This window comes from Micromys minutus (assembly GCF_963924665.1).
Source record: "Micromys minutus genome assembly, chromosome: 1".
Lineage (NCBI taxonomy): Eukaryota > Metazoa > Chordata > Mammalia > Rodentia > Muridae > Micromys > Micromys minutus.
Window position 1 is genome coordinate 221344406 of NC_137969.1, and position 17941 is coordinate 221362346.

General features: G+C 42.9%; 1 protein-coding gene across 1 annotated transcript; it reads left to right on the forward strand.

Annotated features, from left to right (window-relative positions):
- Window positions 1–500: 500 nt before the first annotated feature.
- On the forward strand, window positions 501–17496 carry PPP1R36 (protein phosphatase 1 regulatory subunit 36; the record flags this gene model as incomplete). Its single annotated transcript, XM_080931521.1, has 11 exons — window positions 501–593; window positions 1740–1804; window positions 4655–4741; window positions 6341–6447; window positions 6534–6600; window positions 7112–7210; window positions 13200–13334; window positions 15888–15930; window positions 16255–16433; window positions 16622–16810; window positions 17310–17496. 11 exons carry the CDS (start codon window positions 501–503, stop codon window positions 17494–17496), a joined length of 1251 nt encoding a protein of 416 aa, XP_080787647.1.
- Window positions 17497–17941: the final 445 nt, after the last annotated feature.

The window sequence follows — 17941 nt, forward strand, 5'->3', positions numbered from 1 at the left end:
AAACTCTATTCTGTACTATACCGTTGTGTGGCTGGTCCCTCAGGGGGAAGGGATTCCCAACATGGGCCCCTCAGAGGCATCTCCCTTGCCCCAGGCCTCGCTGCACCTCCGTGGGCCATATGCCCCCAACTCTCTTCATCCTTCCCCCAACATTGGTGCCGAAACCCAGGACGACGTGTTTCCACAACACTTAATCTCTTCCATTAATCTCCAAACTCTCCAAATCAAGCTAGATCCTGCTGTGCTTCAGCTTTACTGTGCTAGCCAAGGCAGTTTGGAACAGGTCTTTCCTCTATAGGATTGTACCTAGTTACTCCAATTAAAGCACAGCGTGAGGGTTTCATGGGGGGTTACTGCAGGAAGTGTCGAGTCTGGGCTGGTCGCGAGCACAGAAGGGTTGGGACCCGCAGAGGGCTTAGGGTCCCCCGTCCGGCGGAAGCCCCGCCCCTCCGGCGCCAGCCGGGCGGCGGCGTGGCGGTATCCCAGGTGACGCGGGTGTGATGTTCAAGGGTGAGGCCATGTTCACCGTCCCAGAGTTTTACTCCAGGAGAAAGCAGTTAGTCGGGCAATCTTCCACCCGGCTGGACTTGGACGTAAGTGCAGCCTGGTCGCACGCTCTCGGGCCGGGTGACTGGAGGGCAGTGTTGACCGGGACCCGCCATCGGCGCGGCTGGCGGTGTAGCAGGCACCGTGGGAGCCCAGCGGGACTCTCTAGGGAGACCAGGGCGGCGCTCGACGTCCTGGTCCTGTTCTCTGCGCTCGGGCTCCTCCGTAGGCGGGTCGTCGCTTTCGTCTGGTACCTGCAGTGTTCAAGAACAGTTGAGCATATTTGCCCCCAAACGCAAAAGTGAAGAGGTGTGTTGTGGGAGTTGAATTCTGTCTGGCTTCCCTCGCGGATTTGTAGATGATTATAAAAGTCCACTTCTTTCAGTATGTGAGCTAGGTAGTCCTTCTGCAGGAGAAGCTGGGCTCTGGGTAGGACCCCTGGAGAGCAAGGCGTTGTTGTTCGTGCTCTGGAACCCTGAGAAATTCTGTCCCTGAAAATAGGGACATCAGACAACTGTCCTTCCTTCCTCCCTCCGCCCCTTTTAAAATGGGAGTCTAACTTAAATCTAGACTAAAGGTTGCTGTTTGGCATCTTCTCTTCTGAATGTCTGTGACTAGCTTTCACCCTTTCCCCGATTTTCATGTTGAAACCACATCTGAAAACAAAAAGGATAAAACCAAGAAAAAAACACAAAACAATGGAAAGACTACTCAGTGAACAAGACTACTACTGGCTGCTCTTCCAAAGGAGCCAGGTTCAAATCCCAGCATCCACAAATTGGCTCATGACCATTGCTAACTCCAACTCCAGGAGATCTGATGCTGTCTTCTGCTTCCAGCATCACACACACAGTGTGCAGATACATATACAGGAAGCAAAACACCCGTACACATGAAAGAAAATGAAAAAGGCTGTGGTGTCACTTAGATGGTTGAGTGACATCCTAGCATGTACCCATCCCTGGTTTGGATCCTGATTCCCAGAATCACATAAACCAGGGTTAACGTCAAATGTCTGTAATCCCAGCAACAAGGAGGTGATGGCAGGAAAATCAGGAACTGAAGGACATCTTCAATGTGATTAATTCGATAGAATTAACGAGGGAATATCCAGAATTATTAAAGGTTTGTGGGGACATGCGGGTTGGGAAGTGAATTTTAGTTATATATGATGTCACCATTTCATTTTACAGCAATGTGGATTACGATTAGGAATGTGGTACTGGAGAGACGAAACAAAAACTCTGGAATTCAGAAGGTAAAGTTTAATACAATACTTTAAAAAAAAAGCATTATTATGACAATTAAATGTGCTGGGGGCAGGGGGTACTAAGCCATACAGAAGAGTCTTAAAAAATACAGTAAGATCCCATTATCCAAAGATGATGATTTTGCTGAACAGCCTTAGAGACGCTTTTTTTGATAATGTCTAGTGAGCTGCTTTCTATGGACCTCTGAAACATCCGAACAGTTACAGTTAAGGAGCTAAGGAATTCGAAAGAGATTCAATGATACGTCCCGTTTGCAGGTCTGCAGTGACTGAAATGGATTCAACGGAGATCTTCTTTGCTCAGAGGCCACATTCTTAACTACTTTGTAAAACTGCCTCTTACGTTATAGAATTACACTTTAAATTAATGAACTAACATTACACCCTCTGCAGATTATAGTAAATTTTGTAAGATTAAAATGATTATCTTAAGGGAAAAAAAAAAAAACCCTAGTTTTAATCTTCTTTGGGATGTTGACTATGAGTGTGTATCTAAGCCAGGCAGGGCAGCACAGTTATGTAGAGTTATTAAATGTTTCTGTTTTATTTTTGTCTTACCCTATGAGCCCAGGGCCTTGAACCCAGGGCCTTGTTCACGTCAGGCAAACTTGCTACCACTAAGGTACATTCCTGTAAGCATTTGCATCTTATAGATCATGTTCCTCTCAGCATCTCTGAGTAGCTTGCTATTTCCAAAACAGTCATTGAGGTTTGTCTTCTTCTGAGGTGTCAGGAAAATCCTGTTCAAGAGCTCCTGTGACATCACACACACAGGGTAGCAACAGATGGGAAAATAGTTACAGCACAGAGGAAAATGAGCTGCCAACATTGACACTAAATACTAATGTGACCATGCTTTCTGCCTCCCCTCCTCCCCTTCCTCCTCCTCCTTTTTTTTTTTTTTTTTTTTTTTGAAACAAGGTTCCTCTGTGTAGCCTTGGCTGTCATGTCATGGGCTCACTCTGTAGACCAGGCTGGCCTTGAACTCACAGAGATCTGCCTGCCTCTACCTCCCGAGTGCTGGGATTAAAAGCATGTGCTACCACTGCCCAGCTCTATGTACTGAATCTCTATATAAAGAAAGTTGATTGACAGTACTTTTAGAACTAAGTTTTAGTGTTAATCTCATAGTATTTTATCATTAAGGTTACTAGTTAGTTTAAAGGTTCCCAGTGTCTGATATATTTTATGTTGGTTCGGATGAGAATTCAAATAAGGCTCAAACATTGCAATTACTATTCCTCACATGGTTCTTAGAGGAAACATACCCTTTAAGACTATTATTGAAAAAACTTTTATTTTTTATTATTTTGTTTTTGTTTTTTCAAGCCCTGGCTGTCCTAGAACTTGCTCTATAGGCTAGCCTTAAACTCAGAGATCCCATCTGCCTCTGTCTCCTGAGTTCTGGGATTAAAGGTGTGCACCACCACTGCCTGGCTGTAAGAAGAGTTTTTAAAAGGTTGTTTTATTATGTTATGTGTGGGAGTGTTTTGCCTGTAAGTCTGTGCACTACTTAGGTACCTAGTGCCCACAGAGACCAGAGGAAGGCATCGGATCTCCCAGAACTGTACTTACAGATGGTTGTGAGCCACCATGTGGATGCTGGGAATAGACCCTGGGTCCTCTGCAAGAACAGTCAGTGCTCTTAACCACTGAGCCACCTCTCTAGCCTTTAGGAGCTAACATTGTGTTACAACATGGCTATTGGCAGGAGGATGACTAACCTCCTAGAAGAAAGTACCAAACTAACTTTATTATTCTCATGGGGTAGTATTCCTCAAAAAGGTTTCTTGTGAGCTTTGGGGAGGAGATAAAGGGAGTTTATAAACTTGGTCTTTATTTTTAGAGAATGACCAAATGTGGAAAAAAACTTAATAGTAAGATACAACTTTGGGCAGAGATGAAGCTCCTTGATTGGGTTAGAAAAGTCCAGTAAGCCGCCAAACTATTGTGTTTGACATGGCATTCCAGAGAGTCTATGTGTTGGCTCTACTCAAGACACACTCTCCTATCCATAGAAATTTCTAGAACATAGTAGGGCCTTAATATATATTTGTTCATCATGGTCCGTTAGACTCACTACTCCCATATAACTCCTGTGTTATATGGTTGTGGGAACTTTTCACCAGAGTTGAGTCCTGGCAACTTGTCTGAATGCCTTACAGCAGGAACACCGAAGCCCAGACCACAGAGACAATAGAGGATGAGATGACACCTCACTGGGACTGCACGTCCTTGGCCCTCTATTCAAACTTTAATTTCCCTGCCCTGGAACTCTTTGCCCTTCCCAACATGATTACATCGAATAAAATCTTTTTAAAAATGCTTTCCCTTTAAGAAAACACACACACACACACACACACACACACACACACACACAGCCCACATAACAAATAATGCACTGAAACCTTCCCAGGGTTGCGAAGCAGTGATGGCTGCTTAGGAGGCAGAACTGCCTGGTGACTGAATACACAGCTCTGTGTCTAGAGTCCCTGGAGCCTATTCTGGCCTGACCAGTTCTCCGGCGTGAAAATGATGGCAGTGACATTTTCCTCATGAAGTTACTATGAGGGATAAGATGGCACCTAAAAGTACCTAGCCTGTCACAGCACTCAATAACATAGGAAGCTTTCTGCATCCATGAGCTTGCTCTTTGTAACGTTACTACAAGGTGTTCAGACAGAAATGTTTTAGGAGGTGTGAGCCTTCTTCTTGATATTAGCTCCACATGTGAAATTCGATGCCAATCTTCAGACTACGAGAGATCTGCCCCAGGTAGGACCTGCCCTCCCCTGGGCAAAGGTAAGCCCCTAATCAAATCATACCTTCTCATTGCAGTTTCACACCTGCAGTAGAACTCAAGGAGAAAGGCAAGAAAGGGAAGGCGGTTCACTTTGCCGAGATGGACGGCGCAGCTTCAGAAAGGTGGCTTCACTTTGACCATGGCATTTCTTGGTGGTCTTGCTTGTCTTTACAAATGCAAAGAAATACCCATTTTCCTAAGTTGTCATGAAAATACCCATCAAGGGAAACACAGGCAGGGTCTCAATTATGGCCGGAATTATAAACAGCCCCTAAACATTCCTTTAATAATATGGCTACTAGTGCATTTCAAACTGGTTGTGGCTTTTTGAAAATCTGAAAAATAGCAGTGACACTAGAATTTCTTCCATCCACCCACACATCTATCCATCCATCCATCCTTCCTTCCTTCCTTTTATTCATACATCCATCCATCCATCCATCCTTCCATCCATCCATCCATCCACCCATCTACCCTTCCACCCATCCATCCATCCATCTATCCACCCACCCATCCTTCCATCCATCTATCCACCCATCCATCCATCTATCCACCTACCCACCCTTCCATCCATCTACCCATCCTTCCATCTATCCACCCACCCATCCTTCCATCCATCTATCCATCCATCCTTCCATCCATCTATCCATCCATCCATCCACCCATCTACCCATCCATCCATCCACCCACCCATCCTTCCATTCATCTATCCACCCATCCATCCATCTATCCACCTACCCATCCTTCCATCTATCTACCCATCCTTCCATCTATCCACCCACCCATCCTTCCATCCATCATCCATCCTTCCAACCATCTATCCATCCATCCTTCCATCCATCTATCCATCCATCCATCCACCCATCTACCCATTCATCCATCCATCATCTATCCATCCATCCATCCACCCATCTATCCACCCATCCATCCATCTATCCACCTACCCATCCTTCTATCCATCTACCCATCCTTCCATCTATCCACCCATCTACCCATCCATCCATCCATCCATCCACCCATTCATCCTTCCATCCATCCATCTGCAGTACTGGAACTTAATCCAGGACCTCATACATAGGCAAACTGAATCACATCCTCAACTCATTAAGTGATTAAATTGATCTGTCTGAAAGCTGGGTGGTGGTAACATGTGAAATTAACCTCAACACTTAGAAGGCAGAGGCAGGTAGATCTCAGAGTTGGAGGCCAGCCTGTTCTACAGAGTGAGTTCCTAGAGAGCCAGGATTACACAGAGAGATCCTGTCTTGAAAAGCCAAACCAAGCAAACAAAACCCAAAAATGATCAATTTGAGTTTACATTTTATATCAGTCTTCATGCTTCTACTTCTAGCATAATAGATGCAGGTTCAAGAAAGTGCATTTTGAGATAATACTAGATTATTTGGAACTGTGCATGACACTCAAGTGCTCATTACTTACAAGCCAAGTCCTTGTGCATCTTGGGATATATTGGATACGGCTAAATCTTTTAAGATGCTCTCTGAGGGATAGAGCATTCTGGCTATCCTTCCAGTCCTGGCTGCCCTTCCAGAGGACACAGATTTGACTCCCAGAGCTCACAAGTGGCTGTAACTGTACTTGGGGGATTAAACATTCTCCCCTAGCCTCAGTGAGCACCGCACGAATTTGATACTCACCCATACAAATAATATAAAATAAATCTTAAAGAAATCACCTGAGACAATTCTATTTTCAAACAGGTTGACAGATAAAAGGTTTGCTTCAAGGGATGAAAAGTCAGCCAAGGCTTTGGAGAAACGAAATAAAATCGGTCAACAGGGCATTGTCACGCTGGATGATGTCAAGTGTGAGCCTCTTTCTTCTCACTCCGCGATGCAGCCTCCGGCCTCCAGTGTGGCTCTTCTGTGTAACTGCCTCCTTCTCTCCTTTCAGTTGTGGCTTTGCTTTCCCTCCAAGACACTGAAATGCAGCGGGTCTGCTCCTTCACGACGTTTATGAGGTACAGCTGAAGAGACAGCATGCATCTTTCCCCTTCTGCAGGGACTAAGAAGTCTAATGTGACTACAGGTCTGGTTCTTAAAGAGAAAGAGCACATGGTGCCGCTATACAAGTCATCCTCTCAGAGACTAGAGTCTGGAAGCTCCTAAGTCCTAGAGCCAGGAGCGAGAGCAATTTGCATTTGGACAGCCAGTGTTGGCCTGGAACCTGAGATCCTCTGGATTGCAGGGGTCACAGGAATGAACCACCATGCCCAGCCTGTTCATTTTACAAACAGTGGAAATACGTTATTTAAAGAAAGAATACTTGTAAAATGAAATAATTAACAATATGTTAATAAGTCGGTATCTTACTACCCGGAATGAGTCTTTTTCAGGTGCTTTTTACCTCTGCATCTCAGTGGGTAGGAAGCTAACTGTGTGATCGAACCATATTCGTTCTCACACTGTGTGTCCCATTGCTCTTCATGAGAAACCCAATGTCGGTTTCTTTTTTCTTCCATTTCCCCGTAGGAACAAGAATCTCGACAGTTTCCTCATGGCGCTGCTGTACTATCTGTCTTATTACCTGGAGAGACTCTCAATGGAAAAGAAACCCCAAAGCTACATGGTGTGAGTAAGATTTCACTGCGTGCTTTAGAGTTTTATCGCTGGCAGCTTTCTCTAGGGACGGTGGCGTCGAGTAAGTCTCAGTGGTCTAGAAAACATCTTACACAGAAGAATTTGCTTTGTTTCAAAGCCCACTGAGCAGTTCACACAGGAATGCTCATAATGAAACATTCCAGCAAGCATAGATCATCACCATTCAATGATGAGATAGAATGAAAGCCATATCTGCAATTTAAAATTTTCTTTATTATTATTGTTGTTGTTGTTATATAGGTTTTTCAAGACAGGGTTTCTCTAGGTAGCCCTGGCTGTCCTGGAACTTGCTCTGTACATGAGGCTGGTCTCAAACTCAGAGATCCACCTGCCTCTGTCTCCCAAGTGCTGGGACTAAAGGCCTGTACCACCACCGTTGGGTCCAAAATTTTCTAATAATGTGTTGTCTTAAGTATATGAAAAGGCTCTGAACAGCAACCACTTTACCTACTGAACCATCTCCTCAGCCCCTAGTCTCTTTTTAACTTAAGACAACACGTTATTAGAAATTTTTATTTTTAATGTTATTTAATATTTTTGATAATAAATTTTATTTTTTATTTTTAAACACACAAAATGAAATGTATCTAAAGCTAATTTAAACAATTATCTAACCTATTGACTTAAAAATATTATAATGAGGAGCTGGAGAGATGGCTCAGTGGTTAAGAACACTGACTGCTCTTCTAAAGGTCCTGAGTTCAAATCCCAGCAACCACATGGTGACTCACAACCATCTATAATGAGATCTGATGCTCTCTTCTGGTGTGTCTGAAGACAGCTACAGTGTACTCATATATTATAAATAAATAAATCTTTAAAAAATATTATGATGATAATACATAGTCAACACTAGGGTGTTAGTATTTTAAAATAATTCATTTTTTTTAAATTGTATTCTTTGTACGTACGTTTGTGTTATATACATGCATGTGCATGTGTTTACAATGTGTGTGTGAGTGTGTGTAGTGCATGCATGTGGTGTATGCATGTACTTGCATGTAGGGGTGGGGTAGCATGCTCAGCCAGTGCATGGGCATGTGAAAGCATGAGGTCTTTATCAGATCCTCCTCTATATTTTTCTACCGTGTGTTTTAAGACAGGGCCTCTCGCTGTATTCAGTGCTTGCTGGTTTTCAGCTAGACGGGCTGGCCAAATGCCTCGGGGATTTGTCTGTCTCATTTCCCCTCAGAGCTGAGGTTACAGATGCCTGCCACCATGCCAAGTTTACACATGGCAGGGTGGGGATCCAAACTTGGATCCTTAAGCTGGAGCAGCAACCACTTTACCTACTGAACCAACCATCTCCCCAGCCCTTAGGATATTAGTAATGGGATATTTCACTTTTTTCTGTAATCTTTAGACTCAGCTCTCTCTCCCCTCCTCTCTCTGTGTTAGGGGTTGAACCCTCTGGAACTAGAGTTAGACAGTTGTGAGCTGCCATGGGAGTGCTGGGAATTGAACCGGGCTCCCTTAACTCATAACTGCGGAGCCATCTCTCCAGCCTGAATCTGGTGTCTCTGATGGTCTCTAATTCAAATGAATTTCTCCAAGGCTCAGCTAGTGACTTTAACACAGAACCCAGCAGCACTCTCCACCCCGCCCCCTCACTTGCTCACTCCACCTCTTTTTCTTATGTTTATTTTTTTTTTTATGCTTACAAAATTCATGCTAAAAGGCTTGTAAGCATATGATAACAAAAACCTAAGTTGTTGTGGGTTTTGGTTTTGTTTTGTTTTCTTAGGTAGATTTAACTGGGGGGAAATGTCTGTAGAAAACTTAACTGCACTGTTAGGCAGTGGTGACCGGAAAAACAAACTCCAGGGCCAAAATCTGGGAACCTGGAGCCCAGGCCACCACAATGCTTCTCAGGCTTGGTGACCTTTCAGAAGCCCTGGAACTTTCCTAGTGCCCGGGCTGCTCTCCTCCCGTACATGTGGAATCAGCTCTGATTTAGCCGTTAGGAATGCAGAGTGGAGCCCATTAATTTGTTGCTACAGAATGTATTTTTTTTTTTTAATATAAAACTCCTGTATCTGATCAAGCAGCTTGGAGAAACATGTTGTGAACTGACAGGTGACCCCGGACAGCAGTTTTGTGAGGGACCAGATACATACTTCTGACACTGCTGGCCCTGGGACGCCACCACGAGATGTGCAACATGAGTGTTATTTCAGGGTGGCATTTCCCAGCAGGGCAGCCAGAATGTGGTGTGTTTCTATGCCAAAGCTGAAGCCAACTTGGGCTTACGAGGCTGGAGGAGCCTCTGAGTCCCAAGCTGGAATCGGTAGATCTGTAAGGCTCTTTGGCTGGTTATATTCTTGTGTTTCTTCTAACTCCGAGGCTTACTACTAACCTAGCAAACACATTTCTTTTATATATTAGTTTATAAGTAACAGAGAAGAAAGGTCTCCTGGTTAGTTTTTAAACGCACTGAAAACTAACCAGAACACAGCCTAACAGGAAAACAAGCCAGCCCAAAGCTTTGACTATGGGTTCTGAAAATCATGGCAACCTTTTATTTTTCAAGAGTCTAGAAGTCAGTCTGTTTACTTCAGTACAACAGCGTATAGACAGTGTTGGAGTCTTTGCACAGAGGAAAAGAATTGAATTCAGTCACGCAAAGTTAGTAAATGCCGAGCCCTTCAGTCATAACGGGCTGCATGAGGGCTTCCCTTTCATTCCTCTGTGTTTGTGGATTTTGAACATTACCTATTTCTTTGATAGATAAATAATATCTGCAGGCCAAATGGTGCACACCTTTGAGCCCAGAACTTGGGAGACGTTGGCAGGTGGATCTTCATGAGTTTGAGTTTCATCTACATAATAAGTTCCAGGGCAACCAAGCCTACATAATGAGACACTCTGTCTTAATAATAATAATAATAACAATAATTTATTTTATATATTAATTTTGTTATATATTATTACTGTTTATTATAACAATTATTATTATTATGTATTGAATTGGTTTTTTTTTTCTTAGATGGTCTTCTTTAGCCAAGGATAGCCTTGAAATCAATATATTCCTGAGGTTGATCTTGAATTCCTCCTGCCTCAGCCTGTCAAGTCCCGGGATTGTGGACATGTGCTACCATGCCTAGCTCAGAATTTTAGAACTGAATATGTTTTGGGGTTTATTTTTTGTTTTTTGGGTTTTTTGTTTTTAGAATTGTATATTTTCATTCATAAAATTTCTCTGACTGACTTTGGATAATGCTTTTTAAAGAATAAATTTCTGAGAGAAGTCTTATGGGACCAAAGTTTATAATCACTTCTATGTCTCTTTATATTCATTTTCCAATTCTTTTCATAGAATCATGCCAGTTTTATTTTGGCAGCAGTGTGTATAATATTTTACTTCAGTGGATGAATGGATTAAAAAATTGTGGTATATTTGCATAATGGAGTACTACTCAGCTGTTAGAAACAATGACTTTATGAAATTCCTAGGAAAATGCATGCATCTAGAGAATATCATCCTGAGTGAGATAACCCAGTCACAAAAGAACAGACATAATAAGCAGTCACTGATAATTGGATACTAACCCTAGAAAGATCCGAACACCCCAGAAACACCCAAGAAATAAGTCACAGATCATATGAAGCTCAAAAAAAGAAAGACCAAAAAGTGGAAGTCAGTCCTTCTTAGAAAAATAAATAATAAGTGCACCCTCTCAGAGTGGGGTACACCTAGACCTTAAATCATTAATAACTCAAGAGATAAGAATATAGCCTTGTGGCAATTTTTGGTATTTAAAAATCATTATGTTTAATCTTTAAACACCAAGAAAACCTTGACTATTTTCATGTTACATTTTGTTTTACATGTACTTTATGCTCATTGTAAGTAACTAGTAAAATTTCAATGTGTACTATCAAACCTTTTAAAAAATCAAGTACTGACAAAAATATATTCATATAGTTTTATGCCAAAATGCTTTTAAAAATCTGTACAGATATCTCTGTTTTTTTTTAAATAAAGTTGTAAGTAAGAAATAAAATGTGAGTGTGTGTGTGTGTGTGTGTGTGTGTGTGTGTGTGTGTGTGTGCATATGTGTTTTAGAGGACAATTTGCTGGAATCTATTCTCCACCATGTAGGTCCCAGGGATTGAACTAATGTCATCAGGTTTGATGGCAAGCACCCTTACCTGCTGAGCCATCTTGACAGCGGAACACACAGGCTCCCAATGTATATCATTACTAAGTGTGTCCCCCAATTCATAATCACTAGGAATGATTGTTTTAATTTTCCTAAACTTTCTGTGGAATCTTGGAGAAGGGTGTCACACTGGGAGTCTGTACTTTGAGCAAAAAGCTCAGGATAGTTTTTCTTACAATTGAGTAAAAGTTGAGAATCATTATCCAAAGTGGTTTAAAGCATCCCTTTGATGACTGTTTGATTTGGTTTCTATAGTGTGAGAGGATTAAGCTAGTGGTGCCTCTGGCAAAGTAGAAAGGGCATTTGAAGAAGGCTGGGAGGCAGACACTGGGACTTGGCCTGCAGGTTGCATGTAGAAGCTGTGTTTGGACTACAAATACCTGGGCTCACTTTCTTTATTCCAAAACTCCAGTGACTCACAAACCTTTCATGGCCTGTGATAACACTGCCTTTTGAAGGCCCGTGGTTTCCTTCAACTCATCCGTCTCTGTTCAGGCATGTTGTCATATAGGATTTTTTTTGTAAAGCCTGGCTGTCCTGGAAGTTGATTTGTAGCCAAGGTTAGCCTCAAACTCACAGAAGTCAACCTCCTTTCTGCCTCCCAAGTGCTGGGATCAAAGGTGTGTGCCAGCACCCACCTGCTGTGTCTTCAAATAGTTGGTGTAGCTTCAGAAGGGGCAGTAATTTGTTACTACTGAGAACACATTCCATTTGCTTTCCAGTGACACTTGACAGTGTGGTCAACAGTACTATGCTGTACTGTAAACACTTAAAATCGGGCTGCAGACCTGTTGTAACCTAAGACCAAGCATCTTTTACAAAGTTCATTTGCAGTCCAATGAACTGAATCAGATCTGGGCTGTGCTTTCATACACTTGATGCCAAACTCTACAGAGTTAGTGACCGGCCGATGGTTCCCTTCCAAATGGAGCCGAGCTCAGAACTGGGAACAGCCTGTATTCAGACACAGAACCCCTCAACTTAATAGTAGCACTTGGGCCCTGGGGAAAGCTGAGGTGGCAAAGAGTCTCCACTGAGTGCTTTTGGAATCCGAAAGAATGGGGAAGCCACCGGGTACCCCAGCAGCTAGCTCAGATAACTTGTTACTTGAATGTTCTATAGGAATTAGGATTCAGTGTGCATGTAGTTGAGAAAACATGAAAAGCAGACTTGAGATGCTGACTCCAATGGGTAATACCCATCAAATGACTTTGAGGGGGTAGCAGAGGTGGCTTGGCAGATAAGAGCACTGGCTGCTGTTCTAGAGGTCCAGGGGTCAGGTCCAGTCCCCACGTGGTAGCTCATAGCTATCCATGACTCCTGTTCCAGAGGACCCAGTGCCCTCTTCTGCATGTGTAAGCACCAGGCACACCTACACAGCACACTTAACATACATGTAGGCAAAACACCCATGCAGATAAATTTTTTAAAGATTTATTTGTTTTTATGTGTGTAAGTACACTGTCACTGTCTTCAGACACACCAGAAGAGGGCATCAGATCTCATTACAGATGGTTGTGAGCCACCATGTGGTTTCTGGGAATTGAACTCAGGACCTCTGGAAGAGTAGTCAGTTCTCTTAACCACTGAGCCATCTCTCCACCCCAATATATCTTTTTAAAAAAGAGAAAGGGAGATTTTGAGGATCTTTCCTATGCTAAAACTCAAGCAAGTCAAACTGTCGAGTGAAGTTTGTTAACTCACTATTTCTTTCAAAGTAGCCCATACTTTTGACTTCTTGCTCATTTAATATAGACTGACCAGAATTAATCTACCTTGTATCTCCCCATCCCCAGAGGCCTGGTAGAGAAGAAAGAGATAGAGCTGGTTATGAACAAGCTAGAAAATGCACAGAAGTACCTGGCGCAGAAGTACTGCATCCTCGTGCTGGGCGTGGGCATGGCGGATAAGCATCACATGAACTGTGGAAAGTACGCATGCGCAGCTGCTGCCCTTAGGCTGCGCATCTCTAGCACCTTCCCATTTGACCTCTGATACCCTTGAGACAGTATTTCCTTTAATGGGGCTCAGGTGAGAATCTGTTCCAAGCGCTAATGGTAACTGCTTTGAAAGAGCCAAGTAAGTATGGAAGGAATTCCAGAGTCTCAGCGGGCATTTTAAAAATGGCACTGCGTTTTGGATGACAGCATTTGTTCTCTCTGGAATCTTGCTCAGCCTGTGACCTGGGCTTTGCGGCTGCTGCATGGCTGTCTCAGGAGGTGGCCAAGTGATGGCCAGTGTTGTGGAGGGTGGGATGAGGGGGTGGGGTGCCGTATCTGCTTCTCTTGCATCAACCGCAGCTGTGAGGACATATAAGACATCCCTCATTTTCAGATGCAGGTTTGTTAATGATCGCACCAACTCGGTTGTCCTGGATACCCGCTGCTTCTACATTTCCTGTGTGCTTGCTTTTACTTTTTCTTGTGCAGTCTTAATAGCAGCGGTACTCATGCGGTTGTGTGTGAGAAAGCCCATCCACCATCCTTTACTGCCGCTTACACGAATATTTTATCTGTATACTTAGTACACAGTCTCAGTAGCTATTGGGCAGGGGGATTCTGTTGTGTGTGCTAGCCCATTTGAGTCACCATTTCTTTTGTGAACATTTGTGCATTCATTTTGTTGTTTGTTTATTTGTTTGTTTGGGTGGTTTGGTTTGTAATATTTTTGTATTGAACATTTTTATATCTTTATCTACATTACTTTCGGGCTATTTCCTTATGGCTTATTACCCAGAACATGTTTAACCAAAAAGTGCAAACCGTTAAAAATGCTCACGTTATATATTGTCAGGCTAACGGTGCACACAATGTGTCGGTAATGCTTGCCTCCAGTAGGGAGCACATAAAAGGCTGAGGCAGGGGGATCACTTGAAGTCCTCCCGGGGCAACACAGTTATGCACTTTTCAAAAAAAAAAAAGCAGAAAATCCCAGAGCCTTCCCACATGTGGGGCCAGGAACCTTAGTTTATGACCGTGAAGAACTCTATTCCCGTTCATTCTGTTTTCTTGGTTACCTTGGGGTTTATGACAAATAGTTTTGAGAGTTGAAATATATATATATATATGTGTGTGTGTGTGTGTGTGTGTGTGTATATGTGTGTATATATATATGTGTGTGTGTGTATATATATGTGTGTATATATATATGTGTGTGTGTGTATATATATATATATATATATATAAACACTTCAAAGTTAAATATACTTATTTTCTTTTAACCTTTACCAAGGACCAAATGGGAATTTGTGTAGATTTTTCTGTGTCCCATGACAAGCACTGGCCACATGTCCTGCTCTGCTGGTTTCCTCCCACTTACACACATAGAAAGATAGATAGTCCACATTTTCACTAATGTAGGTTTGTCCAACTTGTTCCTAATCTGTCTGATAACCGTACAGGGTCCTCCTGGGTTAAATCCCCCGCCTTTCTTTCTTAGTTTTAAAAAATCACAACAAAAGTGCTTCAGTTTGATCTCCTTGAAATGTGTCACATATATATCAGGCGAACCATGACTCTAAGATACTTTCTCTTTGACAGTGTTCCATTTTCCAGCACTATTTATTACTGAGTTTTTCTGTATTATAGCCTTTTTGTTTATTGGCTATGGATTTTTTTCTATTAATCCAATCTGAGAAATTCATGTTGAATTTTATTAATTGGTGTTTTTGTTTTAAACATAACTCTACAGTTGTTTGTTTTTTAATAGTTAAAAAATTGAAAAAATTATAAAATATATTTTGATCATCCTGTTCCCTCCTCTAATTGCTCCTAATTTTCTTTACTCCCTACCCACCCAACTTCATGTTCTGTTCCCCCCCCTCACACACACACACACACACACACACACACACACATACACACACACACACACACACACACACACACACACACGATGTACTTAACACATACTTAGTGACCATACAACAGAAAGATGGTTCCAAGTATAAAGTGCAAAGAAGACCATCTTGGAGGAGTAAGCAGGGATCAAGACATAATCAGTGGAGCAATCACAGGTGGCTGACTAGCACCGTGGGATACAGAGAGAAAACTGGACTTCAGCCTCAGCTTCAGCTTCCTCAGTGTAGCATAGAAATCACAAGGCTGACTCTCCTGGGGCAAAGAAGGAGGAAATCCAATAACCGATATGAAGGTCTCAGCCTGGGCCAGTGGGTAGGAAGAACTTCGTGGCAGGAGGGCATGCTAGAAGGAAGCTGCTTACATCAAGGCTAGGAAGTAGACAGAGGGAAGTCCAGAGACAGGGTCACCTGGCACATTCCCAGTGACCCACTTCCTCTACCTGGGCCTTGCCACCTGAAGTTCCCACTGCCTCCTGAGAATGCCATCAGCTACCAAAGGAGCCTATGGCCTGGGGCGGGGGAGGGGGACCTTCCAGATCCAAATTATAATAGGGCTGCCAGTTAGAATCCTACATGTTAGGGACAATGAACTTAATACCTATAGTTGTGATTTATTATATTTCAGGGAGAAAATATCAGACACACAAAAAGACTGGAAATTCTTTGAGGTAAGCCCCTTGTTTTGAAGACTTTTCATTTGCTCTGAAAACAGTACAAAGCAATAACCAATAGCCATCTGACAAATGCTTTAAAAAAAAAAAAAAAGCAAATACCTGTTTTTAAAAAGGATGATAAGATGTTGTTTGCTATACCTTAGAATTTTGGCCTGATTTTCCACCCACAAATGTGAAGACGAGTGCAACTCTGTACAGCTCCCAGGGACACGGACCAGCTGGATCACCTCGGCTCGTGCCTATGTAATGGCACTGTGGGGTGCTGGGCGTTTTCCATACCATTCCTGGGTCCCGTGACTTTTCTTTTTTCTCTTTTAGTCCTTTTATACCTTCTGTACGTACATAGCCTGGATTGTCTTCCGACGTCAGTACTTGACAGAGATTGAGGAAGAGGTGGGCAGGCTTTTTCGGACCAATATGTTTAACATCCCTCGAAGGAAGCGAGAGTACGAAGAGTCAGGGGGCGAGAAGAAACGCATGACATTGGTACAGTTCAGGTATGAGCTCGTTCACGGTCTCCATGCTCTTGAGAAAGAAGTCTCTCAGCAGCGCGGGCCGGCCCCAGGCTTGGAGTCCATGTGCCTTAGCCTCTAACGCAGCTGGTATTGCATGGCCTTTCTTCAGCTTGAGAATATTTGTCAGGAACAGAGTGATGGGACATGACTGTGCCCTCTTTGTCCCACAGGAGAATGATGGCAAAGCGTCCAGCCATTAAGAAGGCCATGGACATGCGCTCCCCAGTTTTGTCTACACTGCTGCCATCTCTCAGAGAAAAAGCTCAGCACATCACTGAGAAAAAGTATGTGGCAGGCATCAAACTCCAACCCCGAGTGGAGCAGGAGATAACAAGTCTGGAATCTGTGGCTATGCCAATGTAAGTAGCCCAAGGAGAATCACAGGAGACTAGTGTGTAATCCCCCTTGGCAGGCCTGGGACGTCCAGGGACTCAGGCACTGTGGTTCTTCCACTGGGCAGGAGAAAGCATTTGTTCCCGAGCCAGCCCCTGTCTTCCTGACCAGAGCACCTCTACTTAGGCCCATCTGGACTAGACAAAAAAAAAAAAAAAAAAAAAAAAAAAAAAAAAAAATCCCTAGAAGTTGTGCAAGACTTCAGATAGTTGTAACCCGAAGGAGTGAGGGACAGACTCTTTAGGGCTCAGGGTCTGTCAGAAGAATTTGTCTTGGGGAGACGTGAGTTGAGCCAGAACATAATCCTGCTATGGACTGAGTTTTTGGCTTATATGTAAGACCACAGTGGTGGTATGGAAATGGGATTGCCTTTAAATGTGTATGTATGTCTTTGTGTGTGTGTGCGTGCACACATGCCATCACAGACTGATAGTCACAGTCATACAGCAATAATTCTCTTTACAGAGTTGGCATCTTGGGGGAGCCTCGAAATCTGTTCAACCCACATACTCTCCTTCCCCTTGAGTCAGAAGAAAATGGAAAACCAGGCGGAAGAAGTTCTTCCATAATGGAGAAAAATAACACAAGGATTCAGGACACACTGAATTTGGTCATGTCAAAACTAGCTTGTCAGAGCACTTGCCCTAAATAATCAAGTTGGTTCCAGTTCCTTACCTAGGGCTCTATATTTGAAGTAAATATTTCTCCGTAGCACTTTTAGGATTGATATTTATTAACATAAAATAGCTGTTTAAACTGTTCAAGGTTTTTTTTTTTGTTTTTTTTTTTGCTCAAGTTCTGTTAAAAATTAACAATTTGATCAATAAAGAGTTTTCGAAAGATCTTCAAAAGCACTACTCATACTGGTTCTTTGTGTCCACACCTGTGAGTTGCATTTGTGTGTGCAAATGTATATGGCACTTGTGTGCCTGTGCATGTGCAAGCCAGAGGACAACCCCATCATTCCTCAGAGCATTATATACATTATACAAAATATGTTATATAACTAGAGGGAGACACTTCTTTGTAACTTAAATAACTACAGCCTTAAATGGATGTTCATAGACAGTTTGTGTGTGTGTGTTCCAACCCTGGAA